General features: G+C 48.1%; 1 protein-coding gene across 1 annotated transcript; it reads left to right on the top strand.

Moving 5' to 3' along the window:
- The first annotated feature begins 8687 nt into the window (after positions 1-8687).
- On the top strand, positions 8688-16153 carry LOC144102618 (uncharacterized). The gene is made up of 4 exons (XM_077635839.1): positions 8688-8862; positions 10058-10386; positions 15660-15886; positions 16147-16153. Exons 1-4 carry the CDS (start codon positions 8820-8822, stop codon positions 16151-16153), a joined length of 606 nt encoding a protein of 201 aa, XP_077491965.1. The 5' UTR covers positions 8688-8819.
- The last annotated feature ends 5174 nt before the right edge of the window (positions 16154-21327 follow it).

The raw sequence follows: 21327 nt of genomic DNA, 5'->3' as shown, positions 1-21327 counted from the left end.
ACCTAAACCCTACCAAGCCTTCCCTGAGGAAAGGAAAGGCGCAGTATCTCTTGCACTTCTCAGAAGACACCTGAACTGTGTTGTGAGGGAAGAGAGCAAGGAGGCAGTCAAGGAGGAGAGAGCTGCAAACAAACAACAGAAAGACTTGGTCGAGGATGGTAAGACTATGAGTGCTTTCGCAGCACTAATAAGCTCGATATAAAGCAGTTTCCCCATCGCTTCACCTCAGTTGCAACCCGGTATGGACAGCGAGTTAGGACTCACCAACATATCTAAAGAGGAAGCGCAACATTTGCATTGCAAAGAATTACTTAGGGAACGACGATGGCAACGTGAGTCTACTGATCATGAAGATGTGGCTAAATGTGCTGAAGAACTTAGCCCTGCAAAACGGTGTCTAGCCAGGCCAAAGCCCTTGACAAGGCGCCAGGCAATTGAACACAAGGCACAGATCGTAAAAGTGACACATCACATAGGATGCGGAGGCACACGTTGCAGAGTCCACGCGTGAGAACTGGTGAGGAGGAAACGCAAGTCCGCAGCTGTTTCGCACTGTGGTGCAACATTACTGCAAGCTGCATGTGTCCATCGAAAACACTGGTGCGGCACACTGGCTATAAGATCGGCGGGCTCTGTACGGTTGGGATGGCTCTTGTCAGTCATGGTTAATTACTCGAAGTCCCCGCTCCCTTCTTCCCCCGTCGACTGTACACTGTCGGTCTCGTCTTGCGAGGAACTGCAGACAAAGGGAAGGTCATTTCTCCCCTTCCTGAAGAGCTTGCGAAATATTCCGCAAGCAGGTTCCCAGCACATCCTTTTTTTTCGTGGGGTCCTCTTGGGGTCAAACGACCTGTCTAAATTGCCCCTACCGCGTGGTCATCCCGGTCGATGGAATCTTCGCTTTGATCCTCTTCGGCTGGTGTGCATCCCATTCATAACAGTGTAGAGTGCTGTACAGTCATAGAGACCTCGTGTGACACAAATTTAACAGAAACCTTTCACTATACTGTCTTTCATACCTCATGCAAAAACTTGGATATAGAACACCACATAGGGAACCGTACTAAATCTGGCTAGACTGCCAAGCTAGCGGGCATTAAATCTGGAGCGATGCGATGCCAACAGCTCGTCCTTTGACGGAATTCCATGCCCAGCAGTAGTTGGCGGAGGAGATGGTTCAGAACCTCCACTGCCTTCCAAGGCTTCCTTGTATGTTTGGTGTACTGCGCACAACTCAAGTGACTGCTGCAGAAGCAAATGCGGATAGCCTGAAAAAAAAGAATTCAGTCACATTAAAAGTTGCAGCATTAGATGTTTTGTGAATTAGTGAATATGCATGCAAGCACTGGAATACAAGTTATGGCATATATAATATCATGATGAATGCCCCGCTAGCTATTTCTTAGTGAGGAGTTTCACTTTTCACTCTAAGAAGCATAAATGAATCCAATAACATGGTGGCAAACTCATTTTGCGTAGTTGGTTTAAACTAGATAATGGCATTCTTGTGATACGCATTGCACCTTGCTGGATTATAGTACACACTGCAGAAAGCATTAAAAAAATTAACAATATACAAGAACCAGACATAAGGTGATTTATTGGATGACTTGCCTGAGTGGTGGTGTTATATGGTATGAGATTTTTTTGAAGAACACAGCAACAATTTTTCTCAACTTTCTGAAAGCTAGGATTTTCACAGTTATTACAAGAGCTCCAGTACATCTTACATGCAAGCTACTTGGCGTGTTTACTTTTTATAATAGCTGAGCACAAAGTATCGAGCTCTAGAATTTTATTTATTTATTCGTGTGAGGCCTGTATTTATCTTGCATTTTTGGCAATTTGATTAGTTTAGCGTTTTAAAATGAAAAAAAAACATTTATCTCAGACTTCGATGTAGCACGTTATATAGTACATGGCAATAAAAACGCTAACCTTGAATTTATCCACAGTTACTGGAACTGACAGGCGGGAGGATGCTCATAAATCCTGAACACAGATACCAATATTTATTTCTCTTTTCACGAAATTGGTGCCCACAAGAATAACTTCCTAAAACCACATTTACAGCCACCAAAAGTAGTTGAACGACTTCAAATGTGTATTATATTTTGGTGAACAGTAAGGGTCACACCAAGATTACATGGACACTGTTATCTGCATATCACAAATGCAAATATTTATGAACTAACGGAACAATATGAAATTATTACATTAAAAAGTTAGTGTTAGTACGAAATAGGGTAGCAATGACTGGTATCATAGCATCAGGAGAATTAAACTGGGAGAGGTGTTAATTTTACAATTGAACTTTAATGAGCTAATAGTAACATTAAATTGTTCCAAGTATTCCTATATCACCTTTGAAAAGAGCGGATTTAGCAGGCAGCAATTTTTTTTAATGATAGCTAAACTCACTCGCTCGTCCTGTCTTCTCTCTTAGTGTTGTCTTTTATGCCCATAAAATTTGATGGCATTTCAAGTTATACCAGTCATTGTAACAGACATACCAGCATTTAGGCTGATCTGTATTTTGAAAAGGTACAATTATCCTTACGCACATTAATGAGTACTCACCATAAGATGGCTCCACCTTCAAAGAAGAAAGGCTAGCCTCTCCATTCCGACCCTTTCGCAACCTCCTAGCAAACCGCAATGACCTTTCGGCACTGCTTACGGGGGCCTTGTTCACCTTGTGAACTTTGTTCACTTTGGGCCTTGCGAACAAGGCCCCCATAAAAGCGGGGCCGAAACGTCATTTTTAATACAAATGGTCGGCGTTTGAATTTCCGCCAGAAAGAAATTGCATTGGCAAGGCATTACACATAAAAACTGAAGAAACCCTGACTGAGCACTGTGTGGGTGTCTGCCCCAACCTGGCAAATATTACAACATGCAGTAAAGACAACGAATGTACAATATAGCATGAAAAGCATTCCAAAATGTGTGCTAGTGCACAGAAATATGACAGAATGTCACTGCTCGCATCAGTGAATAAAGCATAGCACTAACCTAGCTCGCATTCCAGCATAACTGTAGTGATAAGTTTTCGGTGCAAACTGGTTTATCAGGCTATGAAAAGCTTCACAACAAAACGTCAGCTCCATTGTGGAAAGCTGCGCATGTCCTTCAACAGCAATGGGGCCACTGCAACTTCACAGAGCTTGCGGTGGGCATCCGATCCTTAAAACCAAGGAAATTCAAATGATGAGCCTTCAAAAAGTACCAATGCTTTCTATTACTTACCTTCATCCAGCCAGAGTCTTTCATCTTCACTGAGGTCGCCATGGACACACCGTGGAAAGATTGACGAATCATGCTGATGCACGTTTATCACATGCCTTCTGAGTGAACTCCACTTAGGAACAATTTCTTCTGGGTGTCCGTCACTTGAAGCTGCAGACCAATACAAATGGTTCTCAGCAGCACGGGCCCATTTTTCGAGGACCTCTACGCCACGGCGCTTTGAAGCTGCAAGAAGCTTTTTTCTTACTCCTGAAATGAAATATAACGAAACAAAAACTTTGGTCTCACACTTCCATGTTATGATAAGGGTCGCTGAAATGTTCTTGCCTTTTGCCATGTGCCAACAGTCGAAAAGGTGCATTGTCTCAGGATATTCTTTTCTGAGAAGGGCTCGTATGGCACTGTGCCTGTCGGTTACTATCCTGCTGATACGGCAGTTGTTTCCTAGCAGAAATTGTAGACCTCTTTTTAAGCCAACCACTTCCATCTGCACCCTGTTGCTGACCTCATTCACCTGTAACATAGATATACAGTAGTGAATACTATAAGCAAACATTTTAACTTTGCTAGGCATAAAATGAAACAAACCTGCACAAGCTCAGTGTGTAAGATGACATCCTGCTTAGCATCATTGAATGTGTATGTCAAGTACTTTGCATTGAATCCTGGGGAGTCGAATCGGCCATCCCCCATTAAACTCAGAGGCTTCTTTGATGCTTCAGTGAGATGGGCATTCTGTTCATCTGTCCAGACCTATATAAAAACGTGGTTGCTTTGCACTTGTCCTCCGCATAACTAATAATATTAAACACATCTGAATCTGGCTTACCTTTCGCACAGAGGGGAACAATACACACTTCTGTATTTTGAAGAATAGGTCTTCCCCAGGCGTTGCAACTCCAATGCATGAAATAAGTCGAGGTGATTTTTTGGGGTTCGAGCCTGTGAACAATATAGCCCCTGGGGAGAATAATGACCACAAATCATTTGTAAGAACGGCCATATTGCAAATGTTGAAGTGCTTGGTTTATGTTTTATGGTGGTTTAACATCCGAAAGCGACTCAGGCTATGAGGGACGCCGTAGTGAAGGGCTCTGGACATTTTGACCACCTGGGGTTCTTTAACGTGCATTGACATCGCACAGCACACGGGCCTCTACAATTGCACCTCCATAGAAATTCGACCACAGAAGCAGGGATCGAACCCCCATTTTTCGGGTCAACAGCCAAGCGTTACAACCACTCGGCCACCACGGCGGCAATTATGAAGTGCAACTGTATCAAGGGTTGTGAGGAAAATGTGTGTTGACCAAATAACATATTGCACAAATCAGTGCTGCAACAATGTCAGAGAAAATCAGTGCACACTAATTTACCAGCTAAAACCACGTGTGTTTTTTTGTAGATTGTGAAATGGTATTTTATAAGAATGTGTATAAACCAATTGAAAGTACATCAAAGCTTCTTGCTTGCAATACTTTCTGCTGCCAAAATATAGCCATAAGCAGAGATTTAGAAGAGCGAGTTCACGGGCTAGTTGGTACTTTTGCATGGTGGTGGAACAGCGCAAGGGACGAAACACAGCGCACGTGTCTCTGTTTCTTCCCGTGTTTCGTCCCTAGAGCTGTTTCACAACCATGTACTAGCAGAGATTACTATAAAATATATTATGCTGCTGATTATATATAAATGCCTTATCATGCAAATTAAAGTTATCTCTGCAATTATGAGGCACCAACAAAAATTTTAGAATAAAACAGTTGATTATAGCAACTGCCACCTTTTCAAAATTTCATGTCATGAAAATACGTATCTATTATACTGTACGACGAACTGGGGTACATGAACTGCCTATCCCATGCATGCACCTATTGTAATCAGAACTATACTAGTGCTCATTCCAGTCACAAGATATACTAACCATAATTATGCAATGATCAAGACTTATTGTAATTACCTTCATAAAACAAAACTACCAGTTAAATCTGAGATATGCCCGTGGATTCTACATTACTGTAATTGAAAACAATGACCATTACAAAAAATATTAAGCTCAAAAGAGATACCATATTAAATTACCAACGATCAAAAGATGCTGCCCCCATAATACTTAATTCACATACCAGCTAGAAGGATGTTCCCAGCAGCCTTCCTGTGGGGGGATGGCTGACTCTGCCATAACCACACATGCCCAAATGGGCAGATTGCTGTGACTTGCACCAGGCTACCAGACCTCTTCACTTCAGTAGAGCATTGAGCCAAGCATATTCCTGCAGGGTCCAAGGAGCTCTAAGAGACAGCTCTCAAAGACGATATATTTTGGCTCTGATAAAACATCAGTGGCCGTAGCTCCAGTTGGGCTGCAAGAATGCAATGAAACAAATTTATTAAACAAGCAAAAGAAAAAAGTTGATTGCACAATATACACACTTGCTAATTTCTGATAATGCAAAACATTCATCGCTTGCATCAAGCTCAGCAGTTGACACGCTGTCGGCGTTGCTCTCATCACTGGCTTCACTCCAGGAATCACTGTCGTCAAGGTATGATGCAGGCATATATATATCTGGCACCATATCTATCCTGGGCGTAGAGCATCGGTCCACATTCTCCGAGCCTGTCTCATCAGTTTGCACACCTTCAACAACAAGAAAAAACTGTCATGTCTCAAGTCAAAGTAGCTAAAACTGCCAACATATTACCACAGTGCCTCAGTAGACTGCCTGTCATTGTTCCCTTGTGGCATGTGGCTTTTGGTAAGTCCACCTGAATATACTTGGAAGACTTGGAGGTTGCTGAGTGACCACACGCAGAACAAGTGAACTCTACCTCCATCTGGACATAATCTTCTGCAAAAAATCGAACACTTAACAGTTCATTGGATAATTATTACTGAAGGAATGCTATATGTGCCACTAGGCACACACGGAAACTCCGGATTAGTTTTCACAACCTGGAGGTCTCTGAACTGTACACAAAATTCTTTGTTTATACTCCACTGGATGGTATGGTTTGGTTTTATGGGTTTAACGTATATAACAAAAGAAGAGTACGGAAGGTTTGTAAAACCTAGTTCAAGAAATCAGGCGCCAAAACGGGCAAATAACGTTCTAGCGAGGCTTCTATCAGGTACCTAACGCCAATGCTCTCGCGAGCCGCGGCAGCGTACCGCTGCAGGTGTACTCCTACAGCGACAGTACACTGTAGTCTATTCATACGACTTACCATGACTTAGTGACACTGCGGCGTTACTGATAACACCGAGGGCGGTATCTGGGCGGTTTTCGGGCGCTATCGGCGTGGCGACGGTTGCCGGAGACGGGCTCGCAGCAGCAGACGGCCTCAAGGCGTTATTCACGATCTAAAATAAAAATAATACATCACGATAAAGGTTTCTGTGGCACCCCACTCCGATATCAGGCGTCAATTATAAAGCATACTCACCTCTATACGCCGACGCTTCTCGAAGGCTGGCCGAAGGTTCTGAATGCTGCGCTTGCAGTGAGCGAAAACAGAAGGAATTGCTTCCGGTTTCAAAAGCCGTTTCAGCTGCCTGCACGGCAGACTTGCAGCAACGTCGATGTCGCGCACGAAGTCCTCCGGCTTGAAGTGCGCCGAACAAAGCACGCTTGCCTTGCTCGGCTCCCATCGGTCTCGCTTCAGCGCCAGGACCCATATCTTGCGCAGCTTATCGCACTTTGGAAAACGATGAGGGCTGATGCCCGGAACAGAGTGCGTGTTGGAGCAACCAACAGCGACGCACTGTGTTGGCGTGATGACAGCAGTTCAGTCCAAAGATTTACCAACTAGACGCACCACGAAACAACAGCATGCGAAGGGACGCTCATATACGAGGCTCGCCGCTCTGGCATCGGTGTGTCGGCCGTTTCGACGTCTCAAACGTGCGTAATTTTCGGCATTGCTTTTAGTTGCTTAGCCCGACGCTAGAGTGCTGCGTAGTCTGCTATGAAAAATTTTAAGCGCGCCTAATTAAAACATCGCATGCTTTACAGCCTTCACATTGCAAATAAATAACATCATTGCATGGATATTATATTAGGGGCACAATTAGCCGGTTCGAAATTCCGGTCAAGTAGGCCTTTAACTGACCGCGCCGAACACGATGGCGACCTCTAAATGTGGCCACGGCCGTCCCTAAAATTTGGCCCACCCACCCCCGAAATTTGACCTTGGCAGATTTTGACCAAAATCGAGGTCTAGACATATTTGACAGAGCCGAACTCGATGGCGACCTCCAAATTTAGCTCGGCACAACCCTAAAATCTAGCTCACCCACTCCGAAATTTAACCTTACCAGATCTTGACCAAAATCGATGTCTAGTCATAACTGACCGTGCCGAATACGATGGTGGCCTCCAAATTTGGCCCGGGCCACCCCAAAATTTGACCGCATCCTGAAATTTTACTGGCTGATTTTCGACCAAAATCAATATCCAACCACAATTCATCGTGCCCGGCACAATGGCGACCACCAAATTGGGTACAGGCCATTGCCAAAATTTGACTTTTGTGATTTAGAAATGCTCTCGCATAATAATGGGTGAACGCAAGTTTAAACTCTGAAAGATTTTTTCTTTTATCGTTAGCGTTTCGTTTTATGACATTTTAGATTTACTGACGTCTGTTCTTTTGCCCCTGTTCATATCTTCTGTTTGATTTATGCCATTGACAGCTTTGCTGAGACAGGCAATTGGTCACCTCTTAGTTTTCTTTTGGCTTTATCAGAGCGGCTCAAGATTGAGGAAATGAGGCCTGCCTTCCCCTCTATCCCATCCTCTTTCCTCTCCACGGGGCGCGAGAGTATACACAGTCTGTGCCAAAAGTAACTAGGCTTCATGGTAAGCTTCTCACTCATATAGTAGGGCCCTTACAGCTTCCATAAAGATAAAGTGGTCTTAAACGATGAGCACCAGGCGGTCCTCACCGTAAATCCCGTAAGTGATTTAGAAGTTATGGGATGAATCTGAAATGTGCAAGAGGCAAATTATGCATCCTATTTCTTTTGACAGAAGCTGTACATACGTGTAAGCTGCGGGGCTGAAGAACAAAGCCTCCCAGACCCTGATCTCGGGGTACGTACCCAAGTTAAACGCGTTCAGTCCTCTTGATTATTCTAATCGCAGCTTAAGAAATCCTTTCTCTACTCCATCCGCCGTAACGCCATAAGCGAAGGTGCGAAGCGAAATTTGACCGTGCCCCCTACGACGTTTGGCAGGACTGTTAACCGCAGTCTGCGCGCTAACAGCTCCAATCCCACTTCTTGACCAAATTATACCGTCGCGTCGAAGACGACGAAGAAGCGCATACCACGTGCCGGCCGCATGACCGCGCGCGCACGCCCGGCCCGCCGTCTTCCTTGTCTGTGACGTCACAGCGCGGCTTCAACACTGGCTCACTCCCACATTCGACCAGGCCGAGGCGCGTGCCCATCCGGGCCAGACGCTAGGAGCGAGGCACGTTCCGCCAGGCTCGGTCCAGACGAAACTCGTTCATCGGCCGGGCAGTCCCTGTGGCATCGCTGGCCGGGCGCTGTGGCATCGCGGTGCCCAATGCAGAATGTCCAGCTAGGGCGGTCGCGAGGCCGGGGAAGAGGTGAGCGCTTCCGATTTCCCGCCGTGGCCTACGTTATAGAGCTCGGCGCGCCGCCGGAGCTTACCGCGGATGCGCTTTCCATGCCTCGCTATGGCCTCCGTGATTGAGCAAAGCGCGCCGCCGGAGCCTATCACGGAGGCCATGGGTCTGCAAACCGAATCGCTAGTTTTAGCGCCACCCCGTCTGACCTGTGGGACCGGAAGCTAGGATGACGTCACGACCGTAGACTGTCACCGCGCCACCCTGTCCATTTGGTACGGCGCGGCGGGCTCTAGGCGCGGCGAAAGGGCGATGTCCCGAGCGCGATGTCGCTTTTGAGCGAGAGTGGCAGTTCGCTTTTGACCGAAGCTGAATTCCTCATCGGTTTTCGCGATACTTGACGCTATACTGCAAGATTTCTTCAACGGACATTACAGGGCGTTTTTTTCCAAACTATATCCAGGTCGTTTCGCGGGAATGCGATAGGCCTGACCTCTAAGTCAGGGAAACTCGCCTGTCCCGCGAGGCGTCCGCAATTACATCTTGCTCGGAGGCGCGCTATTGATGTGTTGGTCGCGGTGAAGCGACGAGGTTTGCTGCGCAGTTTGGGTTTAAATTCCCGCCTTTGCCACTTTTTATTCGAGCTCGAATCTATCCGAGGGAGCAGTCATTCCCACGTGTCGGATGGTCTCGACGCATATTGTTTTTTGTTTATCCGGAGGGTCTCGAACCCCCGAGTGGATAGATTCACAATGGCAGGGTCGACTAGCCGTAAGAGACTTCTTGCCATACATTAAGCACTCCGCGGCATATCGCCCGGTGCTTCTTATCAGGTGCCTGCTACCTTGCTCTCCAAGGTATACTTTGTTCGATAGGCCTACCTCATTGATTAGCTTAACCAGTTTCAGGAATCTTCCATCGCTTGGAAGCGATTTTTATTTGGCTTCCAGAAAATGTAGAGCCGAAGCCAAAGTGTAATTTGACCGAATGAAAGATATAACTTATTTCCGCGTATGTCCGGTGAACAAGCCTACCGAAGGTGGGATTATCATGGCTTCAGTTACGTAACATATACATCGCCGTTTCTTGCAGGTGCGCAATAGTGAAACGCCCGTTAGTGGTCGGAGCTGTTTGGTCATGCCATGTTGGCAAAACTGGTCACGCATCGGTAAGCCTTTTCGACATCGGTGATGCTAACTCCCTCCCTTTGGTCCAGGAGGACCTCCCGGATGCTCGCAGTCCGCCCCATCGCCGCTCCCTTTCAATGCCGCCTCCAGAGTTGGTGCGCGCATGTCATGCAGCAGCGAGTGGTCAGAGCGGCTTCGCCTCAGGTGCGCTCAAGCACGGCCACCAACTCCGCCGTCACCACCGCCACTGCCGTCATCACCCACGACGGACGCGGGCACCAGCAACGGCAACGGGGCTCGCACTGTGGCGCCCACCGAAGGCTCGCCCACCAGCTCGCCGTCGCTGACGGCCGCGCTCGTGCGGGCCCGCAATGGCGTCGGCAACACCAAGTCACAGAATGAAGAGCTCAAGATTCGGGTGAGCGGCGGCAGCTGCAGCTTCTGCGTGCCCCCACGAGCGTGTCCGAAGCCGAGGGTGTGGGCGGTAAAGCCGTCGGAGCTTGTCAGTAGTTAGTTGTACCACTACTGCGCATGCGCAGTTCACCATCAGGGCTCCAGATGACGCCACGTTCCCGTCAGCAGCGCGCCTGGCTGGCACCTCGGCACCAATCAGCGCGTGCGCAGTGGCGGGGCACGTGTCGCGGCTCTCGATAGTTTGACCCTTGGCAGTTGCCAGACTGCAAGCCAGGGCTTAGTATCGCTTTTAGTGAGCCTGCAGGCACCGTACCGCACTGAAGAGGCCTCAGGTTCCATATATTGCACCCATGGCGCGTCTAAAAAAACTCTCAAATGCAGGCGTTTCGCTGCTCAGCATTCGAAAGTGAAACTTCGCTAGGCGCTACCGCTGACTTGTCACATGAGGGCCTCTTCTCCTTGATGCCTTCTATTATAAATTTTGTCACTACACTTCAGAAATGTAACGTGATGCTGACTCCACTAACGTCCTCCAGCGCACAAAGGTTACGCACAATCGGCTCTCTCTTGATTCGCGCCTCCTCTTCTCTTGTCGACTGTGGCTCCCCCTACGCAATGCTGAACCTGAGCACTCCGGAATGATCGTCCTACGTTCGACACCAGTGCTTGAATTCGCTGCTCGCGTTTTTTGGCACTTCTGGGTAAGGGGAAAGAAGAAAGCGCGTGAAAAGCACGGGACGGCTTCCGACCAATGGGAGGGCCTGATACGGAAAGTATGGGCAGTATAGGAGGTGAGCGGCGTCCTTCAGAAGTTACCGATGGCAATTGTTCCGGAGACCTCACTACGGCAACTCTTTTTTCTTTTCTTGTTTCACTCCCACCTTCCTCCCTTCCTTTACGGCGCGGTTCCGGTGTCCAACGACATTTGCAATTTAGCAAGATGTTTCATCGTAGCGTAAAGATAGGTAGCGAAAAAGCGACCTTCCCATGAAAGAAGACGGGACAAGAAGTGCAGTCCCGTCTTCTTTCATGTGTCTCTCCCTATTGCGCAACCCATCTTTACGCGGCAGAGACGCCTACTGCACCATTTCCTGTCCTAAAAAAACAATTTTCAATTTTTTTCTTCAGAGGTTGACTTTATATTCAGTTCATTGCGAGGATTCAGATACCACATTCGCAATGATTAGAGACACTTTTTTGCATTGCTTGCTCAGGTACTCTGGATGTGGCCTATACAGCTACTTGACGCAGGTCACTTGATGGCTTCAACGAAGCACGGAATCTGGCATGTGGTTGCGTAAATGCATTACGGGCTCGCTTAATGTGCTAGCCGAAATTTTGGCTTTGTATGCGTGCTTTCGAATGATGTGCAAGACATTCGTGACACAAGAAAATCCTCTTTTTGAATGTGGCAAGCATATTTTTTCATGCAGGAAACTCGAAATTTCACCACTAACACGTCTCTTTCTACCCCTGCTTGCTCTTAGCAGAGAATGCAGTAGTAGACATGTCACGAGTAGTTAGATTCCTAAAAGAAGGAAATGTCACCAAAAAATGGATTTTTTAAAGAACTAGTTGTCCACCAGCATAACCGTGAGATCTAACCAACCCTGTGCATGACAGCTTCAACTGCTTCTGCGCCATAAAATCCAACACAAACACTAACACACCCACGCACACACAATAAAAAAAATTAATCACGACGTGAAATTCGCCTGCGCTCAGCGCCCAATTTATAACTGAATTTATTCTTCCATCCAGTTTCAGTTTCGCTTTCAGCAGTTGACAGACTATTATGATCTCACAAGTGAGCAAACGGTCTTATGAAGCATAAGAAACTAGAATCTAGCTCTTTGTTCGTTTCGTACCACCCTGTCTTCTGCAACAATGCAACAATCTGTAGTGTAAGAGTTTCAGTTAATTAAAACGACAAAACAGAGCTTGTATTGCAGTTTTTGTTTACATTTATAAAAATTTGGTGTCTTCACTTCCTGAAAGAATGCTTGGTCCTCTCGCTGGCCTGTGTTACAGCGCTGCGACTGACGCTGCAAACTTCAACTTGCCCACAGCTGTCACTTCACCCCAAAGGAGTACCTGAAATTTGAATTTTTTGCGTTTGTCACGAACATCGCAGTTGTTTACAGGCAAAATATAAGAAAGAGTACTGCGGTCGATTAACAGATCTCAGGAGTACCTTCTATGATAATAGTCCATAGGCGAAAAAGTGAGTCTCACCGAAACAAAATCAAGAGTTCTCATCTGCAGCGTAGAGACGTGGAAATCTGACCAATGCATTCCTTTCACTTTGGTTTCTATCCTTACTTTGCCGAGATCATTTTTACCTCTCCATATCAACAGCGTGACGCGCGGCTCAGTATATCTTGACTTAAATCAATTAACCTATATATGGAGGGGTTTACATTCAGGCAACTAACACTGAGGTCATGCCAGAGTTCACGCGCGGAATCTGTGCGCAATTCAACTGCCTACCCGACAGTTGTGGACTACTTATCTGCAAATCTTCCATCGGCAGGCTTGCATTTTTTATTAACGTTTTTGCTCTCGTCAAAAGCGTTCCTCATTCTTTTTATATGGCAGTCTTAATTGCTTGATGCCAGCTTGTCAAGAAAAACGTTCGGACATTGAGGATTACCTCTAATATTTGCACAACAATACCTTGAAATTTTCCGATATTCAAAATTTTTGTCCAAGAATCCTGAACACTAGTTGTGCGCTGTCCCCGCGTGCGGTGCTAGCGGACTGCCCCGGCGTGGTCTGCAGGAAATCGAGCGGATCGTACCGTCCCATTTCCCACGCCGGCCCTCGCAAGGCAAACTGCGCTGGCCGATCCAGTTGACAGCCAGCCACTTCAGCGTTCACATTTCTTCCATAAACGTTTTCCACTGCGATGTGCAGATATGCTCCGACACGCGCAAGGACGCCAAAGTGCCCGAGAAGCGCTAATACCGCTGGATGAACACCAAGATAAACAGCTTGGTCATCGACCTGCTCGTCAAGAAGTACCGGGTCGACCTGAACGGCTGCATGCCCGCCTTCGAGGGCCGCAAGAACACGTACACGCGCTGTGAGATCAAGATCCGCGAGCGCACCTTAACGGTCGACTTCGAGGAGGACCAGCGTATGAAGAAGTTCATCGTCAAGATCCAGTATGCAGCCACCGTGAATCTGGACGCGCGGCACGCAGTCTTCGACAACCGTGTCAGCCAGGTACCCCAGGAGATCCTCCAAGCCATGAACATCGTGCTGCGGCACGGACCGTCGATGAAACTCATGCCCGTCGGGCGGTCCTTCTCCAAGCCGCCGCCCCGGAACGACAACACTCTCGGTGGTGGCCGAGAATTCTGGTGCGGCTTCTACACGAGCGTGCGGCCCGCTCAGTGGAAGCCCATGCGCAACGTTTACATTACGTCCACCGCCTACTACGAGCTTCTACCGGTGACCAGCTTCATGTGCAAGCTGTTCAGCGAGGGCCGGCGCGAGATGTCGGCCGGAGACTTCAGGCATCTGCGTGACTTCCATAACGTTGTCTCAACAAAGAGCTCAAGGGTTTGCGCGTCAAGGTCAGCCAACTTCCCTACGCGCGCAAGTACAAGGTGGTTTGCGTCACCAAGGAACCAGCCAAGAAGCTGTTCTTCAACATGGAAGACGGCTCCAATTGCTCAGTGGCCGACTACTTCCAGAACCGCTACGGCTGCCTTCCGTGCACGAACCAGCCCTGCATCCAGACAGGCAGCGAGACTCAACCACTTTACCACCCGATGAAGGTCTGCGAGATCGTCGCAGGGCACCACTGCAAGAAGAAACTGGACGAGAACCAGACGTCCGAAATGATCAAGCGCGTGCCGCTCCGCCCGGCAAATCATTTCAACGAGATCCGCCAGTCGGTGCGGGATCTGGTAAGCAGCAGTGACCAGTATCTGCGCGAGTTCGGCATCAAGATCAACACCGAGCCGACGATGCTCAAGGTCCGGGTGCTCGACCCGCTGTCGCTGGTCCTCGAGAACAACTCCGTCGGCAAGCCCCGCGACGGCAGATGGGAACTGCGGGGCCGTAATTTCTACAAGCTGGCCAAGCTGACTCGCTGGATTCTGCTCAAGCTGAGCCGGTTCTCGCAGCGAGACAGCCTCGACAACTTCATCAAGATGCTCATCCGCGTTGGCCAGGAACTGGGCATGCGCATTGAGCAGCCGCTGGACATGACCACGACAAACGCGAACCGTACGCCCATGCGTAACATCCTGCTCAAAGAGTAGCGCAAGACGGCAAGCCTCGAGATGGCCGTCACCGTGCTCGCAAACAACACGAATTAGGCAGAGATCAATCAGGTATTCGAGGCCGGGATCGGTATGCGCACCCAGTGCGTGATTGACAACAACGTGATCAAGAAGTGCAGTCCGCGCTCATCACCAACCTCTGCCAGAAGATCAACGCCAAGCTGGGCGGCACCAACGACAGCCTGCTGGCCCAGGAGAAGCAGGTCCTCTTCCTGAAGCCACGGATCCCCATCGGCGCGGACGCGACTTACCTTGCGCCCGGGGACAAGCTCCGCCCGTCCATTGCCGCGTGTGTTAGTAGCTTGAACTCCATTCCGTACAAGTGCCATGCCTCCATTCGCGTCCAGATGGAGGACTCCGTCGCCACATTGCGCCTGGAGGTGATGAATCACCTCAAGGACATGATGAAAACATGCTGAAGGCCTTTTACCGTGCTACCAAGCACAAGCTGGAGCGCATCATCTACTGGGACGGAGTGAGCGAAGGGCAGTTCATGCAGGTTCGGAACCGTGAGGGAAGTCTTGAATGCAATATGATATATCCCCATATCTTTTTGGGCGTTCTTTATAATTGGAAGAGACAGCAGTATATTGTCTCGCGGATTCAACATCGAACACATCGACTGTGGTAAATGGCTTGTGTTAATGTAGATAAAACACACCACATTGCTTGACACCACAGCGCTGGTGTTCATCCTACCTCTTTTGCACCTAGTTGAAGTTTTAGCTGTCATGAATGACCTGCTAGCCCTATCAGGCACGCTTCCAAATTACTGTAGACTCTACCAGTTTTCCAAATACAACAAGACTTTACTCACAGCGCCATAAGTTCGTCATAACTTGGCGCGGAGACGATGGTTTGTAGGTGTTCTGCACGCCTTGGTGTTGTCCTGTCCACCCCCTGTGTCAAGCACAAGAAGCAGTGTTATAATAAACTCACCGACCAGTTAAGAACTACAACTGGGTCCTGATCTTGTTTCCAGGTGAGCGCCATCCGACCGGCGTGCCAGGAGCTTTCCCCTAACGAGACGTACGAGATGGCGCTGACCTTCATCGTGTTCCAGAATCGTCACGACACGCGTTTGATGCCCGCCAGCAACCAGGACGGGGTTGGCAAGTGTTACAACGTGCCGCCCGGCACCATCGTAGATTCCTTGGCCACGCACCCGCTAGACTTTGACTTTACCTCTGCAGCCACTTCGGCATTGAGGTGCGCAGTAATGGAATGCCGTCTGGGGCACAGTCTCAGTAGTCGCCACTAATAGCCGCAGAGGATGGCAGGGTCGCTGAAACTCCTTAATGATGCAGAAACGAACTGAATGAGCTCAGAACTTGTCAGTGCAACACTATAGATACAGTGACAGGGAGTATAGGTGTTTCTTACACACTATACGGGATAAGATATCTGTTAAATCCGGTGGCGGATAGCAACTGCGCATGCGCCAACTTTGATGTTCAATTGCGCAACAGCCAGTAAAGCGTTACCCCGCCGCGGTGGCTCAGTGGTTAGGGCGCTCGGCTACTGATCCGGAGTTCCCGGGTTCGAACCCGACCGCGGCGGCTGCGTTTTTATGGAGGAAAAACGCTAAGGCGCCCGTGTGCTGTGCGATGTCAGTGCACGTTAAAGATCCCCAGGTGGTCGAAATTATTCCGGAGCCCTCTACTACGGCACCTCTCTCTTCCTTTCTTCTTTCACTCCCTCCTTTACCCTTCCCTTACGGCGCGGTTCAGGTGTCCAGCGATATATGAGACAGATACTGCGCCATTTCCTTTCCCCCAAAACCAATTATTATTATTATTATTATTATTAAAGCGTTTCTTCAAAGTGGAATGCGTTTCCCTAAAAGAGGACCGCAGGAAAAGCAATATGTTTTGGAGATACTCCATTCATCATCATCATCATTAGTATAATCAGCCTCACTATGCCACGGCGCATAAAGGCCTCTCCTGTCTCTCAAATTAACGCTGTTCTTTGCCAGCTCCGGCCACCATATCCCCACCTACTTCTTAATCTCAGCCGCCCACCTAACTTCCTGCCGCCCCTTGCTACGCCTCTGTTTCTTGGAATCCACTCCGTTGCCCTTAAGGACCAGCTCTTGTCTTTCCTTCGCACTACGTGCCCTGCCCAAGCCCATTTCTTCCTCTTAATTCCCAACTTATGATGCGCAAGACTTGGCTAGGATGAGACGCGAGGTCTCTTGTCTACGATGAGGACATCATACCTGCGGTCCCGCGGGTTAACCGTCCCCGTGGCGTCGGTGGTGCAGGGCACGAGCAAGCCGTCGCACTACTACGTCGTGTGGGACCACTCCAGTGTCTCGGCGGACATGGAGAAGCTGAGGTACTACATCTGCCATTCGTACGCCCGCTGCGCCCGCAGCGTGAGCATCCCGGCGCCCGTCTACAACGCGCACCTGGCCGCGTACCGGGCCAAGAACCACGTGATGAGCAAGGTGGACGTGTCTAGCTCGAGCAGCGACTCGTCCATGGGCAGCGCCGACTCTGTCGCCGCCAGAAAATACGTGGAAGCCGCCAAGGTGCTCGACTCCCTCGAGGCTGCCATGTACTTCGTCTTAGTAGGACCGCTGCCGAGTGAGCGATGCACAAGAGTTCACTGAGCTGTCGTGACGTCACCGCGACATACATAAGTATGTCGGGTGAATGTATTTAACGTACCAAAGTGGCTCATGGGTTATGAGAGGTATTGTTAGGGACAGCTACGTATTAGTCTTGGAACACCTGACGGTTCCTATGCGTGCCCTGCCATTGCATGGCACTCGGAGGTCTTCCCATAGCCACTGTGCCGTCACTGCGGGTCGATTATAGTAGCAATGTAGGCTATGTGCATAAGAGCCAACGTCTCGACACGAGAGCTCATTGGCAAAAAGTTGCGCTATACAGTGCCTTTAATACAGGGTCTTGCGTCTCGTTGGCAAATAGAACATAGAAACGCGGGACCTAAGGCACGGACAGGCTATGTTACCCACAGTTAATGCTATCAAGCTATCAAAGCTCATACATGAAATAATTATGCGATGTTTCGACGAAATTTCGAACAAAGGTGACGTGTCTTTGGAGAGGCGTCGCAATCCCTACGGCGGCCATTTTAGAACAGTCTGCGCTCCTATACCGCGGAAGTAATTACGTTAGCTTCGTCTTTCTCCAAAACGACGGCCACGTACCAGATTTCTTCTTAGTTTTATTGCACTACACGACGAAGCAACACAAAATACCTGGCGCAGTTCTATAGCGAAGATACTTCGAACTGATCACCGTAGATATTGTAACGCCTCGCCAGCTTAGACTGAACTTCCTAGGCACATCATGTGCTGTTGTGGTTTAGTGGGAAGTTTTCCTCACTCTGCATGGCACCCTCTCTTGCCCATCGCTAAGAACTCGCCGTTGGGTGGAACCACCAGACTGTACAAATAATTTTTTACGAACTAGAAAATTGATTTCGAGACTTAAGCCACGGCTAAGTTTTTTCTGGTTAACACCTATTTCAATCTTTCCTGTTATTCTTGCCCTCAGTTAAGAAATTCACTTAAAACATTCCTTAAACGGTTGACGTCGCCTTACGGTCACGACCAGAATTTTTGTTTGGTTTTATGGTGATGTAAGGATGCAGTCAACTACTACTTTTCGCGAGCACCTAATTTTTCGAGTTTTCATATTTCTTAAAAGTTAGTGCAGCATGTTGACTTCAATTTCGCTTGCAATGCAGCTTTACTCTGATTTTATTTTCGGAATCCCTGGCCTCGAATGTCTTTCCACCCCTTGATTTCACGGTAAATTTCATTGAGTCATGCCACGTGCATGGGCTTCATCTGTTTTGCTATGAAGTCTAGCGTTACGCTCATTAAACTATGCGTTGCTACACTGCTTGGGGTGCGGGCGCATCATACAAGCATGAAACTCTCTCCTGGAAGAGGTGAGGGCCAGCCTCTTGCATTTCTTGAAAGCTCATGAATACAAACCCGGTAGTGTTAAAGGCACCGTTCTAAAAAAAAATACGGCATTTGCGTATTTGGCCTATAGGAGTCAGGTGGGCCACCTATGTGACGTCAAGGGTTACGCTATCGCGTCTTACCCCTAAAGCGGGTCTCGTCTTTCGATGTAGTTTGTCAGCCCTAATGTGCTTGTCTTATGTTAGTCGTGTGTTCGCACTGATATTTTGTTACCGCTCTAGCTTGCGATGCTTCCGACGCGGGAGGCTGTGTTGTCATTATGCAAGCTGGCAATTTTAATCAGTAGCATGAATTGTACGCTTGCACGTTTTGTTTGTTTCATGTCTTCAGCTGCAGGGCAGATTTGTCGCACCCTTTTTGCCTTTTTTGTCTGCAGACAAATTCAAGGGTACTTGATGCAGATTCTTGTTCTTGTTTGAACCTTGAAATAAAATGGCTTGAGCTTGTTGCATCAATGCGTTGTTTTATTCACAACTGGTCGAAAGTAAATGAAATGACCGGTACCAGTGGGCAATACGGGCAGGGAGTAAAATATTTAATAATGGAGTAATTGTTCCCCAGCCTCTGTAGCCACATTGCCGTTCTTGTGTGGATGCTAAAACACAATTACTGCCCATTAAAAATCTACACCTAGATTTCTTTATATAGAATTACAAACGCCGTTCCTTGAGTCCTCTGCCCCTCCCCTATCCCACTTCCGAGCTGTACTGCTAGCAGCTAGCATCCCTGGTTAGCTCTGAACTTATTAGCTGAATGGTTGCTTTCCTATTACCTCTTTAGCCGTATGGCTGCGCTTGTGTGGATACTGATGTGTAAATAAATCCTCAAAACCTACTCCACCGTAGGGAATTAACTAAAAAATGGGCCCTTATCTATGTACTGCATTTGTCAAAGGTAGACCTCAACTCTGCAGTTTACAAAGTTCTGTTGTAGCACAACCACTCACTTAGCGTGCTACTCCCGCTTGCTCCAGTTAAGTGATCTACGTGCAAACTCTATTCGTTTTTGTGTGCGACTGAAAATATTTCGTCGGCAACATTTTGATCTTGTTCCCAACCACTGTTCCAGTGTGGAGTTCGGAGACCGCAGTGACTGCGGATTCGTGTTTGAATAAGCCTTTTGTTTTATGGCAATATCCTTGCTCCAGGGGCAAAGCTGCAGCCAGATGACCACCACTGACTGATGGAATGGACTCGCGCTGCCTCAGGGGCCCTGTACTAAGGCTTTACCTTCACAACCCTCATTGGTCAAAAGAGCAATAAAAATTCTTCATTCATTCAGCGCTTGTGTTCTGGTCTTGGTTCTAAGACACACTTTTGAACTTATTGCAATATTAAACCATGCCGTTATCAGCAAAAAAAAGGTGTTTAAATTTAGATTTGAAAACTTGGCTTAAGGTCGAGTACATGACATCACGCCGGCTTTAACCGAAGAGCTCTGCAACGTGCCTATAGCATGGCGTGGAAGCAAATCTTCAGGGCTTGATACTTTTTGCAAATGCTTTTCACGTAAGCAGCGTATTCAGGTCGCGACGACATGGCTGTAACGTTCTTACTGCTAACATACATTGCTAATCATTTTGCGCTACAAAGGACGGCCATGGCTGCCGCGGGAAGCAATTAGGCCGACGTGGCCAGTACTGCCAAAGGCGCAAAGAGAAAACAAGGATTATGGCGGTGTAGCTAGGGCTGTAGAGGCATCGAGAACATTGCGACCTAGCGTCCGTTTAGTCGACCTCACTGATGACGCGAATATTATCTGTCATTGAAGGCTAGCTCAGAGTTCACAGGGAGTGGTAAAGGAGAACCGCCGGTAGTCCAGAAGACCATAAAGAGGCAGGCAGGGAGAACAATACCAAACGACAGTAACGACGTTCTATCGCTTGGCGATTCTGCGGGGCCGGAGATCAAAAGAAGCGGTACTTAATGGTTGTCCGTGTTTGTTGAGGGATTGAAATTACCGTGAACGACAGCCGCTGCGAGAAAATCACGCTGCGTCTGCCATCACTTGTCGCCAGTTTTCCCGCAAAAAGTAAAGAAGACAAGATAATTAAGTTACCACAGTGTAGGAGGAGAAAGGGTTGCACATATAATGAAGGTTGTAATTCTCAGCTGAGGACTAGCTACACAGGTGTTTTGTCATAATCACGCAGTGACTGAAACAGTGGGAAGGCTCTGCCGCAAGCTTCCACGACACCTGTTTTCTTTCTTTTGAGTTGGGGTATAACTTTCACGATTCGGCCCTCTGGTTCGCAGAGGCCCGCTTAGCCTTTACAAGCTCGTTAAATGTTGTAATGAAATGCAGCGATAGATGGAGTATTGGTAGACAAATGATTAAAGGGGCGCTGATTTGCTTCGGATTTGTGGTAATTAGGAATGAAAGTAGTTCCTGAGTGTGTCGTAGTATGTATTCAAAGTTCTGAAATACCCGATTTCTCTCCTACGATATATCCAAGTAGCCGCTCTGTAGAGGCATACCTGCTTTTATGCATGAAAGGGGCCTAGCGGGATGGTCTCCATCCGTGGGGAGCCGGGGGCTCTTGGGCTCGGCAGGTTACTGGGTCCTGTGTGGAGACGACGAGATGGACCTGCGAGTATATGGCCAGCCGTCGTCTCTTCCAGGGCGCCTGGAGGTGGTTGTTGTTGTTGTTCCATTCACAAAATGGCACATACCCATAAGGGGG

The sequence above is a fragment of the Amblyomma americanum genome, chromosome 8 (assembly GCF_052857255.1).
Source record: "Amblyomma americanum isolate KBUSLIRL-KWMA chromosome 8, ASM5285725v1, whole genome shotgun sequence".
NCBI lineage: Eukaryota > Metazoa > Arthropoda > Arachnida > Ixodida > Ixodidae > Amblyomma > Amblyomma americanum.
Note: the sequence above shows the minus strand (reverse complement) of the source record. Positions and strands in the feature narration are given on the sequence as shown.

Bases quoted from the DNA above. Each gene is read 5' to 3' on its own strand.
- LOC144102618 (XM_077635839.1), top strand. From the start codon at position 8,820: ATGCAGAATGTCCAGCTAGGGCGGTCGCGAGGCCGGGGAAGAG. The intron at 8,863-10,057 runs GTGAGCGCTTCC...CCTTTGGTCCAG, and splicing joins GTCGCGAGGCCGGGGAAGAG to GAGGACCTCCCGGATGCTCG. The intron at 10,387-15,659 runs GTGAGCGGCGGC...TCTTGTTTCCAG, and splicing joins ATGAAGAGCTCAAGATTCGG to GTGAGCGCCATCCGACCGGC.